This window comes from Hordeum vulgare, chromosome 2H, assembly GCF_904849725.1.
Source record: "Hordeum vulgare subsp. vulgare chromosome 2H, MorexV3_pseudomolecules_assembly, whole genome shotgun sequence".
In the NCBI taxonomy this organism is placed as follows: Eukaryota; Viridiplantae; Streptophyta; class Magnoliopsida; order Poales; family Poaceae; genus Hordeum; species Hordeum vulgare.
Window position 1 is genome coordinate 326,946,762 of NC_058519.1, and position 16,116 is coordinate 326,962,877.

The 16,116-nt window shown below is 46.2% G+C and overlaps 2 protein-coding genes across 2 annotated transcripts; one reads left to right on the forward strand and one right to left on the reverse strand.

Moving 5' to 3' along the window:
* Window positions 1–12,317: 12,317 nt before the first annotated feature.
* On the forward strand, window positions 12,318–13,174 carry LOC123430046. Its single transcript, XM_045113971.1, has one exon. It carries the CDS (start codon window positions 12,639–12,641, stop codon window positions 13,008–13,010), a length of 372 nt encoding a protein of 123 aa, XP_044969906.1. The 5' UTR covers window positions 12,318–12,638; the 3' UTR covers window positions 13,011–13,174.
* A 344-nt stretch (window positions 13,175–13,518) lies between these two features.
* LOC123426911 lies at window positions 13,519–15,888 on the reverse strand. The gene is made up of 5 exons (XM_045110819.1): window positions 15,379–15,888; window positions 15,234–15,296; window positions 14,713–15,167; window positions 14,245–14,550; window positions 13,519–14,165 (listed from the first exon to the last, which is right to left on the reverse strand). The coding sequence occupies exons 1-5, from the start codon at window positions 15,611–15,613 to the stop codon at window positions 13,581–13,583; spliced, it is 1,644 nt and encodes a 547-aa protein (XP_044966754.1). The 5' UTR covers window positions 15,614–15,888; the 3' UTR covers window positions 13,519–13,580.
* Window positions 15,889–16,116: the final 228 nt, after the last annotated feature.

Genomic DNA, 16,116 nt, shown 5'->3' on the forward strand with positions numbered 1-16,116 from the left:
TAGATGGACTCATTGTCGAATTCGTCGGATTGGTCGTCATTCGACGATTCGGACATTGACGAGTCGTTGCAAGACGACGACGTCGAGATGATGAGCCTCCTCGTCGACGTGCAAGCGTTTGAAGACCGCGTGAAGCTTTTGGATCAGAGGAGAGGGTCGAAGATGGGGCGACTCACCATCTACCGTAACCGCGCTCTCGGACACGAGCATTTGATGTGAGACTACTTCGCGGAGGTACCTACATACCCTCCTCGTCTCTTTCGCAGAAGGTACCGGATGAGACGTAGTTTGTTTGTGAAGATTGTCACCGATTGTGAAGCCGCCTCGTATTATTTTACACGTCGTAGATCCGCCGCCGGTATCATGGGGTTTAGTGCATATCAAAAGATATCGGCGGCAATGCGGGTACTCGCTTGTGGCATACCCGCGGATTATACCGACGAGTATCTTCGCATTGGGGAAGATACAACCACGGAGTCCGTCCGTAGGTTTGCCAAGTTGGTCATCCAATTGTATGGTGAGCAGTATCTTCGGGCACCAAACGAGGAAGATACAAAGAGATTAATGGAAATGAATGAAAAAAGGGGATGGCCGGGGATGCTTGGTAGTCTTGATTGCATGCATTGGAGGTGGAAAAATTGCCCAAAGGCATGGCACGGAATGTATTGCGGTAAAAGCCGTGATGCTACCATTGTTCTTGAGGCCGTAGCATCGGAGGACACATGGATTTGGCATGCATTCTTTGGGTTGCCGGGAACACTCAATGATATCAATGTCCTCAATAGATCTCCCTTGTTCAAAAGATTAATTTCTGGGGATGCTCCTGAAAAGGATCGAGATGGACCTAGAGGGGGGGGTGAATAGGTACAAATCCAAATTTTAACAATTACTTAGCAATTTTAGGCTAAAGTGCGGAATATAAGTGTAAGCCTAATAATTGCTATGACAAAGAGTAAGCTATTAGGAGTGAAGCAAGGCAAGCGGTAAACAATAAGCAAATACAAGTATGTAATAAGGATTAACACAAGTAGAGAGTTAGGGTTAGGAATAACCGAAACTCCGAGAGAGACAAGGATGTATCCCGATGTTCACTTCCTTGGAGGGAAGCTACGTCATCGTTAGAGGGGCGGATGTTACCACGAAGGCACACCAACGCCACGAAGGCTCACCCTATTCTCCCTTTGAGATAACTCCACGAAGGCGTTTCTCAACCACTAGTGGTAAGCCTTGAGGTGGCTTCCAAACCTTCACAAACATTCCGGGGGATATCACAATGGTTTGATTCCTCTCCGAAGACTCCTACCGCCTAGGAGTCTCCAACCTCCAAGAGTAACAAGATCACGTGGATTGCTCAAAACTTGCTCAAATCACAAATCACTTTGGTGGGAAGGAGGAGAGGGAGACGATCTATCTTTTGATTGGAACAACACTCAAAAGGACTCACAAATGCTCTTGGGATCTAGGATTTGGTGTAGACAAGAGTGAGTGAGAGGAAAGGTGTTCTTGGATGTGTCTTAGCTGTGTTGAACACCCTTTCACGAGGTGGGAGAAGAGTATTTATAGTGTGGAGTGAAATCCAGCCGTTGGAGGTGCAATAAGTCACACAGGGTCCGGACGTCCGACACTTGTCGGAAGTCCGGGCGTCCGTGAGGGACCGGACGTCCGACAGGGGTCGGACGTCCGAGACCTCTAGGCATGCCTAGAACTCTTCTGAATTCATCAGCGGCCGGACGTCCGATAGGAGTCGGTCGTCCGAGGCCTGTAGATGTGCCTGAACGTATTTGAATTCATCAGCATACGGACGTCTGGAGTGGCCCGGAAGTCTGTGTTATACAGCACAATTTCTACTGGTGGTGGCTTCCGGATTTCCGATGGTGTCGGACATCTGGCGCTCGGACGTCCGGAGGGAGCCGGATTTCCGAGATATAGTGCACACAAACTACTGGTGTTGACCTCCGGATTTCCGGAGCTTGGCCGGACGTTCGGCCCTCGGACGTCCGGAGGGAGCCGGATTTCCGAGATATAAGCCTAACAAACTACTGGTGTCTAGCTGCGGATTTCCGAAGCCAGCCGGACGTCCGGCCCTCGGACGTCCGAGGAGATTGGACATATGTTGAATTGTAGAGAGTGGATAGTATGTGGTGTTTGATATGGTTGTAGAGATGTGGTATGAGCAAGTTTATCGCAAGGCATGTGATCCCCTCTTAATAGTGCGGGATCCCTATACTCAATATTAGTAAACTCAAAAGACTATTCTACAGCATCTCTTCTTAATCCCGAGTCTTCTCGAAATATAACTCACCAATCTTTTCAGGCAACCATTGGCACATAAATCTTAATCTACTAAAGTACTTGCCGTCCTGAGATACACTCAACAAATAGGATTAGTTTCCTATGTATGTGTTGTCATTAACACCAAAAGACAATTAGGGGCATAGCATGCACTTTCAGCTCCAGCTTGCAACTACAAAATCATGAACAATGAGTACTCAATGGGATATTATCTCACCGATGGCATCTATCCCGAATGGGCAACTCTTGTGAAGTCCATCAAGGAGAAAAATGGGGTGCCCTTAACAAGAAAACAAGCTCATTTCACCAAGGCACAAGAGGCAGCCCGCAAAGATATTGAGAGAGCTTTCGGTGTTTTGCAAGCAATGTTTGCCATAGTTCGGGGTCCAACAAGGTTTTGGGACAAAAAAACCTTGATGAACATCATGAAATGTTGTGTGATTCTACACAACATGATCCTAGAGGATGAGAGAGGGTTAAACCTCCCTTGTTTCTATGACAATGTTGGTACCCGTGTGCAACCGGAAAGAAACCCTTCTCGCATACAAGCTTTTCTTGAAGCACATCGTGAGATTGAGGATGAAACCATTCATGGTCGGCTCCGGGATGATCTAGTAGAGCACCACTCGCATTTGTTGGAATTATGCCCTAGAGGCAATAATAAATATAGTTATTATTATAATTCCTGTATCAAGATAATAGTTTATTATCCATGCTATAATTGTATTGAATGAAGACTCATTTACATGTGTGGATACATAGACAAAACACCATCCCTAGCAAGCCTCTAGTTGGCTAGCCAGTTGATCAAAGATAGTCAGTGTCTTCTGATTATGAACAAGGTGTTGTTGCTTGATAACTGGATCACGTCATTAGGAGAATCACGTGATGGACTAGACCCAAACTAATAGACGTAGCATGTTGATCGTGTCATTTTGTTGCTACTGTTTTCTGTGTGTCAAGTATTTTTTCCTATGACCATGAGATCATATAACTCACTGACACCGGAGGAATGCTTTGTGTGTATCAAACGTCGCAACGTAACTGGGTGACTATAAATATGCTCTACAGGTATCTCCAAAGGTGTTAGTTGAGTTAGTATGGATCAAGACTGGGATTTGTCACTCCGTGTGACGGAGAGGTATCTCGGGGCCCACTCGGTAATACAACATCACACACAAGCCTTGCAAGCAATGTAACTTAGTGTAAGTTGCGGGATCTTGTATTATGGAACGAGTAAAGAGACTTGCCGATAAACGAGATTGAAATAGGTATGCGGATACCGACGATCGAATCTCGGGCAAGTAACATACCGAAGGACAAAGGGAATGACATACGGGATTATACGAATCCTTGGCACTGAGGTTCAAACGATAAGATCTTCGTAGAATATGTAGGATCCAATATGGGCATCCAGGTCCCGCTATTGGATATTGACCGAGGAGTCTCTCGGGTCATGTCTACATAGTTCTCGAACCCGCAGGGTCTGCACACTTAAGGTTCGACGTTGTTTTATGTGTATTTGAGTTATATGGTTGGTTACCGAATGTTGTTCGGAGTCCCGGATGAAACACGGACGTCACGAGGGTTTCCGGAATGGTCCAAAAACGAAGATTGATATATAGGATGACCTCATTTGATTACCGGAAGGTTTTCGGAGTTACCGGAAATGTACCGGGAATGACGAATGGGTTCCGGGAGTTCACCGGGGGGGGCAACCCACCCCAGGGAAGCCCATAGGCCTTGGGGGAGACACACCAGCCCTTAGTGGGCTGGTGGGACAGCCCACAAGTGCCCTATGCGCCAAGGAGAAGAAAATCAAGAGAGAAAAAAAGGGAGGAGGTGGGAAGGAAAGGGGACTCCCTCCCACCAAACCTAGTCCAACTCGGTTTGGGGGGGAGAGTCCTCCCCCTTGGCTCGGCCGACCCCCTTGAGGGTCCTTGGACCCCAAGGCAAGGCCCCCTCCCTCCCACCTATATATACGGAGGTTTTAGGGCTGATTTGAGACGACTTTTCCACGGCAGCCCGACCACATACCTCCACGGTTTTTCCTCTAGATCGCGTTTCTTCGGAGCTCGGGCGGAGCCCTGCTGAGACAAGGTCATCATCAACCTCCGGAGCGCCGTCACGCTGCCGGAGAACTCTTCTACCTCTCCGTCCCTCTTGCTGGATCAAGAAGGCCGAGATCATCGTCGAGCTGTACGTGTGCTGAACGCGGAGGTGCCGTCCGTTCGGTACTAGATCGTGGGACTGATCGCGGGATTGTTCGCGGGGCGGATCGAGGGACGTCAGGACGTTCCACTACATCAACCGCGTTCTCTAACGCTTCTGCTGTACGATCTACAAGGGTACGTATATCACTCATCCCCTCTCGTAGATGGACATCACCATGATAGGTCTTCGTGCGCGTAGGAAAATTTTTGTTTCCCATGCGACGTTCCCCTAGAGTGGTATCAGAGCTAGGTTCATGCGTAGATGTCTTCTCGAGTAGAACACAAAAGTTTTTGTGGGCGGTGATGTGCGTTTTGCTGCCCTTCTTAGTCTTTTCTTGATTCAGCGGTATTGTTGGATTGGAGCGGCTTGGACCGACATTACTCGTACGCTTACGAGAGACTGGTTTCATCGTTACGAGTGCCCCCCCTTTGCTCAAAGATGACTGGCAAGTGTCGGTTTCTCCAACTTTAGTTGAATCGGATTTGACCGAGGAGGTCCTTGGATGAGGTTAAATAGCAACTCATATATCTCCGTTGTGGTGTTTGCGTAAGTAAGATGCGATCCTACTAGATACCCTTGGTCACCACGTAAAACATGCAACAACAAAATTAGAGGACGTGTAACTTGTTTTTGCAGGGTATGATTGTGATGTGATATGGCCAACGATGTGATGTGATATATTGGATGTATTTGATGATCATGTTGTAATAGAAATATCGACTTGCACGTCGATGGTACGGCAACTGGCAGGAGCCATAGGGTTGTCTTTATACTAACGTTTGTGCTTGCATATGCGTTTACTATTTTGCTAGGATGTAGCTTTAGTAGTAATAGCATAAGTAGCACGACAACCCCGATGGCAACACGTTGATGGATGATCATGGTGTGGCGCCGGTGACAAGAAGATCGTGCTGGTGCTTTGGTGATGGAGATCAAGAAGCACGTGATGATGGCCATATCATGTCACTTATGAATTGCATGTGATGTTAATCCTTTTATGCACCTTATTTTGCTTAGAACGACGGTAGCATTCTGAGGTGATCTCTCACTAAAATTTCAAGATGAAATTGTGTTCTCCCCGACTGTGCGCCGTTGCTACAGTTCGTCGTTTTGAGACACCACGTGATGATCGGGTGTGATAGACTCAACGTTCACATACAACGGGTGCAAAACAGTTGCACACGCGGAACACTCGGGTTAAGCTTGACGAGCCTAGCATGTGCAGACATGGCCTCGGAACACATGAGAACGAAAGGTCGATCATGAATCATATAGTTGATATGATTAGCATAGGGATGCTTACCACTGAAACTATACTCAACTCACGTGATGATCGGACTTGGGATAGTGTAAGTGGATCATGAACCACTCAAATGACTAGAGAGATGTACTTTTTGAGTGGGAGTTTAGCATATAATTTGATTAAGTTGAACTCTAATTATCTTGAACATAGTCTAAGTCCACTTTGAATATATTTGTGTTGTAGATCATGGCTCACGCGACAGTCATCCTGAATTTTAATACGTTCCTAGAGAAAGCTAAGTTGAAAGATGATGGAAGCAACTTTGTAGACTGGGCTCGTAATCTTAAGCTAATCTTACAAGCTAGGAAGAAGGATTATGTCCTTAATGCTGCGCTAGGAGATGAACCACCTGCTACGGCTGATCGGGATGTTAAGAACGCTTGGTTAGCACGTAAGGAGGACTACTCAATAGTTCAATGTGCAGTCTTGTATGGCTTAGAACCGGGACTTCAACGTCGCTTTGAGCGTCATGGAGCATTTGAGATGTTCCAGGAGTTGGAGTTTATCTTTCAGAAGAACGCCCGGATCGAGAGGTATGAGACCTCCGATAAATTCTATGTTTGCAAGATGGAGGAAAACTCGTCTGTCAGTGAACATGTGCTCAAAATGTCTGGGTACTCAAACCGTCTAGCTGAACTGGGGATTGAACTCCCGCAAGAAGCTATCACTGACAGAATCCTTCAATCACTGCCGCCAAGCTACAAAGGCTTTGTGTTGAACAACAACATGCAAGGGATGAACAAGTCTCCCGGCGAGTTGTTTGCGATGTTGAAAGTCGCAGAGTCTGAACTCCGTAAAGAGCATCAAGTGTTGATGGTGAATAAGACCACTAGTTTCAAGAGAAACGGCAAAGGCAAGAAGGGCAATTCGAAGAAGAGCGGCAAGCCTGTTGCCAATCCGCCGAAGAAACCCAAAGCTGGACCTAAGCCTGAAACGGAGTGTTTCTATTGCAAGGGTATGGGTCACTGGAAGCGCAATTGCCCCAAGTATCTGGCAGATAAGAAGGCGGGCAAAGAAAAATCAGGTATATTTGATATACATGTTATTGATGTGTACTTAACCGGCTCTCATAGTAGTGCCTGGGTATTCGATACCGGTTCTGTTGCTCATATTTGCAACTCGAAGCAGGAACTGCGGAATAGACGAAGGCTGGCGAAAGACGAAGTGACGATGCGCGTAGGAAATGGTTCCAAGGTTGATGCAATCGCCGTCGGCACAGTGTCACTTCAGCTACCATCGGGATTAGTGATGAACTTAAATCATTGTTATTTAGTGCCTGCGTTGAGCATGAACATTATATCTGGATCTTGTTTATTGCGAGACGGTTACTCTTTTAAGTCTGAGAATAATGGTTGTTCTATTTCTATGAGTAACATCTTTTATGGTCATGCACCGAATGTGAGAGGATTGTTCATATTGAATCTTGATAGCGATACGCATATACATAACATTGAGACCAAAAGAGTTAGAGTAAACAATGATAGCGCCATATTTTTGTGGCACTGCCGCTTGGGTCATATTGGTGTAAAGCGCATGAAGAAACTCCATGCTGATGGACTTTTGGAGTCACTTGACTTTGATTCACTTGACACGTGCGAACCATGCCTCATGGGCAAGATGACTAAGACTCCGTTCTCCGGAACAATGGAGCGTGCAAGTGACTTATTGGAAATCATACATACCGATGTGTGTGGTCCAATGAGCGTGGAGGCACGCGGCGGATATCGTTATTTTCTCACCTTCACTGACGATTTAAGTAGATATGGTTATATCTACTTGATGAAGCACAAGTCTGAAACATTTGAAAAGTTCAAGCAATTTCAGAGTGAAGTGGAAAATCATCGTAACAAGAAGATCAAGTTCCTACGGTCTGATCGTGGGGGTGAATATCTGAGTTTCGAGTTTGGTGCTCACTTAAGACAATGTGGAATTGTTTCGCAGTTAACACCGCCTGGAACACCACAGCATAATGGTGTGTCCGAACGTCGTAATCGTACTTTGTTAGAAATGGTGCGATCTATGATGTCTCTTACTGATTTGCCGTTATCATTTTGGGGTTATGCATTAGAAACAGCTGCATTCACTTTAAATAGGGCACCATCAAAATCCGTTGAGACGACACCATACGAACTGTGGTATGTCAAGAGGCCAAAGTTGTCGTTTCTTAAAGTTTGGGGATGTGATGCTTATGTCAAAAAGCTTCAGCCTGAAAAGCTGGAACCCAAAGCGGAAAAGTGCGTCTTCATAGGTTACCCAAAAGAGACAGTTGGGTACACCTTCTATCTCAAATCCGAGGGCAAAGTGTTTGTTGCTAAGAACGGAGCTTTTCTCGAGAAGGAATTTCTCTCGAGAGAATTGAGTGGGAGGAAGATAGAACTTGACGAGGTTGTCGAACCTCTCATCCCTCTGGATGGTGGCGCGGGGCAAGGGGAAACCTCTGTCATTGCGACGCCGGTTGAGGAGGAAGTTAATGATGATGATCATGAAACTCCAGTTCAAGTTTCTGTTGAACCACGTAGGTCGACGGGATCACGTGCTGCTCCAGAGTGGTACGGTAATCCCGTCTTATCAATCATGTTGTTAGACAACAATGAACCTGCAAGTTATGAAGAAGCAATGGTGGGCCCAGATTCCAACAAATGGCTAGAAGCCATGAAATCCGAGATAGGATCCATGTATGAGAACAAAGTGTGGACTTTGGAGATACTACCTGAGGGCCGCAAGGCTATTCAAAACAAATGGATCTTTAAGAAGAAGACGGACGCTGACGGTAATGTGACCGTTTATAAAGCTCGACTTGTGGCAAAGGGTTTTTCACAAGTTCCAGGAATTGACTACGATGAGACTTTCTCACCCGTGGCGATGCTTAAGTCCGTCAGAATCATGTTAGCAATAGCTGCATTTTTCGATTATGAAATCTGGCAGATGGATGTCAAAACGGCGTTCCTTAACGGTTTCCTTAAGGAAGAGTTGTATATGATGCAACCCGAAGGTTTTGTCGATCCTAAGAATGCTAACAAGGTGTGCAAGCTCCAGCGATCCATTTATGGACTGGTGCAAGCATCTCGGAGTTGGAACAAACGCTTTGATGAGGTGATCAAGGCATTTGGGTTTATACAAGTGGTTGGAGAATCTTGTATTTACAAGAAAGTGAGTGGGAGCTCTGTGGCGTTTCTAATATTATATGTGGATGACATATTACTGATTGGAAACAACGTAGAGCTTTTGGAGAGCATAAAAGGTTACTTGAATAAAAGTTTCTCTATGAAGGACCTAGGAGAAGCTGCTTACATTCTAGGCATTAAGATCTATAGGGATAGATCAAAACGCCTGATAGGACTTTCACAAAGCACATACCTTGATAAAGTTTTGAAGAGGTTCAAAATGGAACAGTCCAAGAAAGGGTTCTTGCCAGTTTTACAAGGTACGAGATTGAGTAAGACTCAGTGCCCAACAACTGATGAAGATAGAGAGCATATGCGCTCCGTCCCCTATGCTTCAGCCATAGGTTCTATCATGTATGCGATGCTGTGCACTAGACTGGATGTTAGACTGGCCATAAGTATGGCAGGTAGGTTCCAGAGTAATCCAGGAGTGGATCACTGGACAGCGGTCAAGAATATCCTGAAGTACCTGAAAAGGACTAAGGAGATGTTTCTCGTATATGGAGGTGACGAAGAGCTCGCCGTAAAAGGTTACGTCGATGCAAGCTTTGACACAGATCCGGACGACTCTAAGTCGCAAACGGGATACGTATTTATTCTTAATGGGGGTGCAGTAAGCTGGTGCAGTTCCAAGCAAAGCGTCGTAGCAGATTCTACATGTGAAGCGGAGTACATGGCTGCCTCGGAGGCGGCTAAGGAGGGTGTCTGGATGAAGCAGTTCATGACGGATCTTGGAGTGGTGCCAAGTGCACTGGATCCAATAACCTTGTTCTGTGACAACACGGGTGCCATTGCCTTAGCAAAGGAACCACGGTTTCACAAGAAGACCAGACACATCAAACGACGCTTCAACCTCATCCGCGACTACGTCGAGGAAGAGGACGTAAATATATGCAAAGTGCACACGGATCTGAATGTAGCAGACCCGCTGACTAAGCCTCTTCCACGGTCAAAACATGATCGACACCAGAACTGTATGGGTGTTAGATTTATTACAATGTAATTCACATGGTGATGTGAGGGCTAGATTATTGACTCTAGTGCAAGTGGGAGACTGTTGGACTTATGCCCTAGAGGCAATAATAAATATAGTTATTATTATAATTCCTGTATCAAGATAATAGTTTATTATCCATGCTATAATTGTATTGAATGAAGACTCATTTACATGTGTGGATACATAGACAAAACACCATCCCTAGCAAGCCTCTAGTTGGCTAGCCAGTTGACCAAAGATAGTCAGTGTCTTCTGATTATGAACAAGGTGTTGTTGCTTGATAACTGGATCACGTCATTAGGAGAATCACGTGATGGACTAGACCCAAACTAATAGACGTAGCATGTTGATCGTGTCATTTTGTTGCTACTGTTTTCTGTGTGTCAAGTATTTATTCCTATGACCATGAGATCATATAACTCACTGACACCGGAGGAATGCTTTGTGTGTATCAAACGTCGCAACGTAACTGGGTGACTATAAAGATGCTCTACAGGTATCTCCGAAGGTGTTAGTTGAGTTAGTATGGATCAAGACTGGGATTTGTCACTCCGTGTGACGGAGAGGTATCTCGGGGCCCACTCGGTAATACAACATCACACACAAGCCTTGCAAGCAATGTAACTTAGTGTAAGTTGCGGGATCTTGTATTACGGAACGAGTAAAGAGACTTGCCGATAAACGAGATTGAAATAGGTATGCGGATACTGACGATCGAATCTCGGGCAAGTAACATACCGAAGGACAAAGGGAATGACATACGGGATTATACGAATCCTTGGCACTGAGGTTCAAACGATAAGATCTTCGTAGAATATGTAGGATCCAATATGGGCATCCAGGTCCCGCTATTGGATATTGACCGAGGAGTCTCTCGGGTCATGTCTACATAGTTCTCGAACCGACAGGGTCTGCACACTTAAGGTTCGACGTTGTTTTATGTGTATTTGAGTTATATGGTTGGTTACCGAATGTTGTTCGGAGTCCCGGATGAGATCACGGACGTCACAAGGGTTTCCGGAATGGTCCGGAAACGAAGATTGATATATAGGATGACCTCATTTGATTACCGGAAGGTTTTCGGAGTTACCGGAAATGTACCGGGAATGACGAATGGGTTCCGGGAGTTCACCGGGGGGGGGGGGGGGGCAACCCACCCCGGGGAAGCCCATAGGCCTTGGGGGAGACACACCAGCCCTTAGTGGACTGGTGGGACAGCCCACAAGTGCCCTATGCGCCAAGGAGAAGAAAATCAAGAGAGAAAAAAAGGGAGGAGGTGGGAAGGAAAGGGGACTCCCTCCCACCAAACCTAGTCCAACTCGGTTTGGGGGGGGGGGAGAGTCCTCCCCCTTGGCTCGGCCGACCCCTTGAGGGTCCTTGGACCCCAAGGCAAGGCCACCTCCCTCCCACCCATATATACGGAGGTTTTAGGGCTGATTTGAGACGACTTTTCCACGACAGCCCGACCACATACCTCCACGGTTTTTCCTCTAGATCGCGTTTCTGCGGAGCTCGGGCGGAGCCCTGCTGAGACAAGGTCATCACCAACCTCCGGAGCGCCGTCACGCTGCCGGAGAACTCTTCTACCTCTCCGTCTCTCTTGCTGGATCAAGAAGGCCGAGATCATCGTCGAGCTGTACGTGTGCTGAACGCGGAGGTGCCGTCCGTTCGGTACTAGATCGTGGGACTGATCGCGGGATTGTTCGCGGGGCGGATCGAGGGACGTCAGGACGTTCCACTACATCAACCGCGTTCTCTAACGCTTCTGCTGTACGATCTACAAGGGTACGTAGATCACTCATCCCCTCTCGTAGATGGACATCACCATGATAGGTCTTCGTGCGCGTAGGAAAATTTTTGTTTCCCATGCGACGTTCCCCTACAGCATTTGGATGGGCGACGCATTGGCCCATGATGTATCTTTATTTTACTTTTCTATGTCCTATTTGATTCGAACAATTGTTGTTATTTGCTCAAACATTGTTGTAATGATTTGAATGATTATTGTTTTATTTGATGTTGTAATAATAACTAGAATGATTATTGTTTTATGTCAAATGTGATTGAATTTGTGATATGTCATATGATGAAATGTGTGATATATGAATGACAATTTTAAGGTTTCGGGATGGGGCAAACACTAGAACCCTCAAACCCAACCCTTATAACGGAATATTCCGTTATAAGGGTTGGGTTTGAGGATTTAGTCTTTACCCCTGTTTTCCAATCCGTAAAAGTGTCAAAAATGTGCAATTCTCAACCCTTAAAACTGATTTTTATTTTAAAGGTTTGAGGGTTCTACTAGATGCTCTTAGCACCACACAGTATCCCATAAACCCGCTACTCCCTCCGTCCGTCAAAGAGCGTACGTCTGGCTCCTAATTTTTTCCCAAAATAAGTGTACATCTGGCTCCCCCACTGGTAATTTTCCATTCACCCCCCCAGTCTACGCCTCGAGGTCACCGAACCGAGCTGCGACCCAATCCTCTCGTCCTCCCCCAAATCGAAGCCGGTCTTCCTCCTCTCCCCCAAACTCTCTCCCTCCCGATCCAATCCCACATCACAGAGAGTCAACCATCCAATCCAAGGCCATTGCTGGTCATGCAGAGATTAATGGCAGCCGATCCATATAAGCTGCCGCCGGTAGGGTGTGCATCGCACTGCATCCATGGAAGGCGGCGGAGGAACAGAAGCCGGCGATGGCCAGCAAGGCAAGGCCGTCGCGATGGTCGGCGGCGGAACACGCGACCGCAGCGGATCTGGATCTGGAGGCCCTCGCCGTGTTCTGGCAGCCAGGTTCCATCCTCGTCCGCCCTCGAAGGTCAATCGGATTCGGCGGAGCGGCGTCGGAGCCAAAATTTCCAGGTACCTAGAGCTGCTAGACGGAGCAGTGGTTGGCGGTGGAGCGGCTCATGCGGCTGGGCAGGACGGCCCGGCGGCAAATGCTGGGCGAAACGGCGCACCGGCAGGTGCCGGGCAAGCTGGTCTTGGGGCTGACCAGGACGCCGTGGAGAAGACAAGCAATTCTACTACTCCGTGAGTACCAGTAGCTCTGTAAGTTTGGCGATGCAAGCTGTACTCCGTGAATGAATAATTAGTCCGACTTTAGTATACGAATTCCCTTTTGGAAACAAGCTGCAGTATAGGAATTCTCATGGGCTCACTTAATTTGTCAACCTGTATGGTAAGAGCATCCTTCCATGCCGCCCTTGGTAAGAAAACTCAGTAGTAGCAGTTGTCTTGGTAAGAAAACTTATTATACAATCGCGATCATTATCACGACCAATTACTTTTAAAGGTGGAAGTGATGTGGTCTCAGGAACAACATCTGATGTTTTGGTGGGGCTTGCTGCATCATAACCAGCTGGTACGCAGAGCAGTTGACGGAAGTCCTTGGCTTTCGCCAGGGTTGTCTTCAGTTCATTCAGATGTTGAATTAGCTTTCTGTTTTGAGAGCTCAAATTGGACAGCCTGCTTGATGCAGCACGTAGAGGCATGCAATCTAAGTAGTTGGCTGGATGCAATCTTCGATCCGTACTACGGTTGGTAGATGACAGTGTCATCGTTGGTAGAGTACAATTTTCGGTTGCATAATCTAATATTACAACTTCTATTCGGCTAAGGCCTGCGTGACGCTCTCATATAGTTCGCGATCGCAGTCTAAAACATCAGGAAGATTTCCTGCTCGTTCTAGGCCATCCTTGTACATGTGAGGGATCTTGTAGTCATTGCTTCCACCTCTCTTCATGACCTCAATTAAGCAGCTTTGTAGTGTTAGGAAAATTCTGTTTATCTTATCGGCATCATAAGCATCATATTCATGCTGCACATTGTTTATTAGCTCATCTAAATTGTTAGACACCAGCCTAACAGACATGGACTGTAGTGAAGAAAATAGGCCAAGGTCTAGGATATTCATATCCGGTGAGTTCGAGGGCTGTTGCATGAGACGAATATCAAGCCCAGTTTGGGCAACAGCATTAAGAAAACCTGGATCATTACTTGGGACATGTGAGGGCGCATTGTCTTGCTGGATCCATATGGTCTCACCTGCGAGCTCTTGAGGCCAAACTGCTTGAATAGCCGGCAGCACCTTTTGAATCAAAAACTGCCTAGAAATTTCTCTGTTAACTGAGATTGTTTTCGTGATTAGTGTCCCTCTTGGACGGTAATCACTTTTCCTTGGTGCTGGCTCCTACAAACAACAAAGCCACTCAAGTTAGATTAAGTATTGATGTGCATAATAAATAAAATAAGTAAAGGTTGAAACTCACCTTTTTGATAAAGGGCCAAATGCCTATCTTTCCATCAAAAATGCAAATACCTTCTACATTGTATCTAGGCCTGGCTATAGCAACCAAAAACATGATTTTGCCAATGGAGTTCTTATTTTGCACAGTCCTATGCGGGTCTTGTTCGGATGGCAGCTTGTAGAATTTCATGGTCTTCTGAGTGGTGTTAAACCACTTTTCATCTATATGGATTATATTCCGCATATCCCTGAACGTGGGCCTATTTTGCAGACTTTGCTGGTCAAACATAGAGAGACAAAACTGCAGCCTAGCCTTTTTGTTTGCTTCCTTCAAATATGGTTTTAGTGAGCTTGAATGCCTATCGAGCAAGCCGTCGGTAAACATCCTATGTAGTGTGGTCTTTTTCACACCCAAAGCTCTTGCGAGGCTGCGTATAGTTCTCCTTTGACTCCGAGGAATCTCAGCAACCATACTGAGGTCAACTACAATCCTTTTGCGCCCACAGTTTTTTGGCTTCCTTGATCTTACATCAACGGGTACGCCTTGTCGAAGACACTCCTTCACTCTCCTCCAAACACGTCTGACCTTGTGCACTGAAACATGGAACATGTTTGCAACTTCTCTAGTTGTGGTCTTCTTTAATTTCCGATTGACACTTCTTGCTAGCAATTCTTCATAAATACCAGCCCTTTGCAAACCTGTTAAATTCTTGTATTTGTCATCATCATGAACTTGCTCATTATCTTGTTGCTCTTGCTCCACATCCATGTCTTCTTCTGGTGCTGAATCATCAAGCTCTTCTTCCTCAAATTGAATATCTATATCGCCTGCATACACACCATAGTCATCCTCGTCAACTTGAAGGTTCTGTAGGGCTTCATTCATTGCTTGCACTTCCTCTTCCATGCTTTGGAAAACGCCACCTTGGTCTTCTAGTTCATCGTCTATAAGATGAGATCATGTGAGTAGTTGAATAAGATTATAAATAAACATAAATTTATTTTACTAACCTGATTCATCCGGTTCATGCAGGTCCTCTTCGCCATGGGCAACATCGGGCTCATGTTCATCTTCTACCTCAAGAAATATTTTTAGATCGAAGTGAACAAGAAGAAGGATTGGACAAGAAGAATTGAACAGATTAGCAAGGAGTACCTGGGTCCATGTTTAGATCGAAGTGATGTTCGGGCTGGAGTTCTTCATGCAAGGCAGCTCCATCTTCTTCTTGTACAGCTTGCTCACCCAAGGCAGCTCCATCTTCTTCTTGTACAGCTTGCTCACCCAAGGCAGCTTCATCTTCTTCTTGTACAGGTTGCCAATTGAGATCAGGCAACCTGCCATCTTCTTCCTCTCCCTCATCTGGTGCTGCTAAGTTCAAGTCAATGGCCATGGCTAGTGTGTGTGTGTGTGGTCTACTGTTTGGTCCATGTAAGCTGGCTTTGTAGCTGGGATTAGACCCTTGGTCTCCCTTCTAATTTTTGTGGCGCCAAATACCTTTGTGGTTTACTAGTACTACAGCCGTTTGTGGCGCCAAATACCTTTGTGGTTTACTAGTACACTTGCTGGCGGGAAGCCATTTCATGAGCTGGGAGTATTTGGATTGCTTTTTGCTTGTTTGCATTAACTGCACACTATAATCGAAGCAACACAGCAGCTGCCCGCTGCTTAAATAAGGAGAGTAAGGGGTTTTATAAAAAATGCTTAATTTGTCTTCAAAATGCCAGATGCACACTCTTTGGCGGACGGAGGGAGTACATGCAAGCTACACAAGGCGTGAGCCCTCGCAGCATTAGCACCACACCGTACCCCACAAACCCCGGCTCCGTATGGCGGTCGACCTATGTCAGTGATGGAACCGCACAAACTAACGATGGGCCCACCAGTTTTAGCGAC

Coding starts and splice junctions, on each gene's coding strand:
- LOC123430046 (XM_045113971.1), top strand. CDS start 12,639: ATGGAAGGCGGCGGAGGAACAGAAGCCGGCGATGGCCAGCAAGGCAAG.
- LOC123426911 (XM_045110819.1), bottom strand. CDS start 15,613: ATGGCCATTGACTTGAACTTAGCAGCACCAGATGAGGGAGAGGAAGAA. Junction 15,168..15,233: donor GCATGAACCGGATGAATCAG/GTTAGTAAAATA, acceptor CTCATCTTATAG/ACGATGAACTAGAAGACCAA. Junction 14,551..14,712: donor AAAACTGTGGGCGCAAAAGG/ATTGTAGTTGAC, acceptor CCATATTTGAAG/GAAGCAAACAAAAAGGCTAG.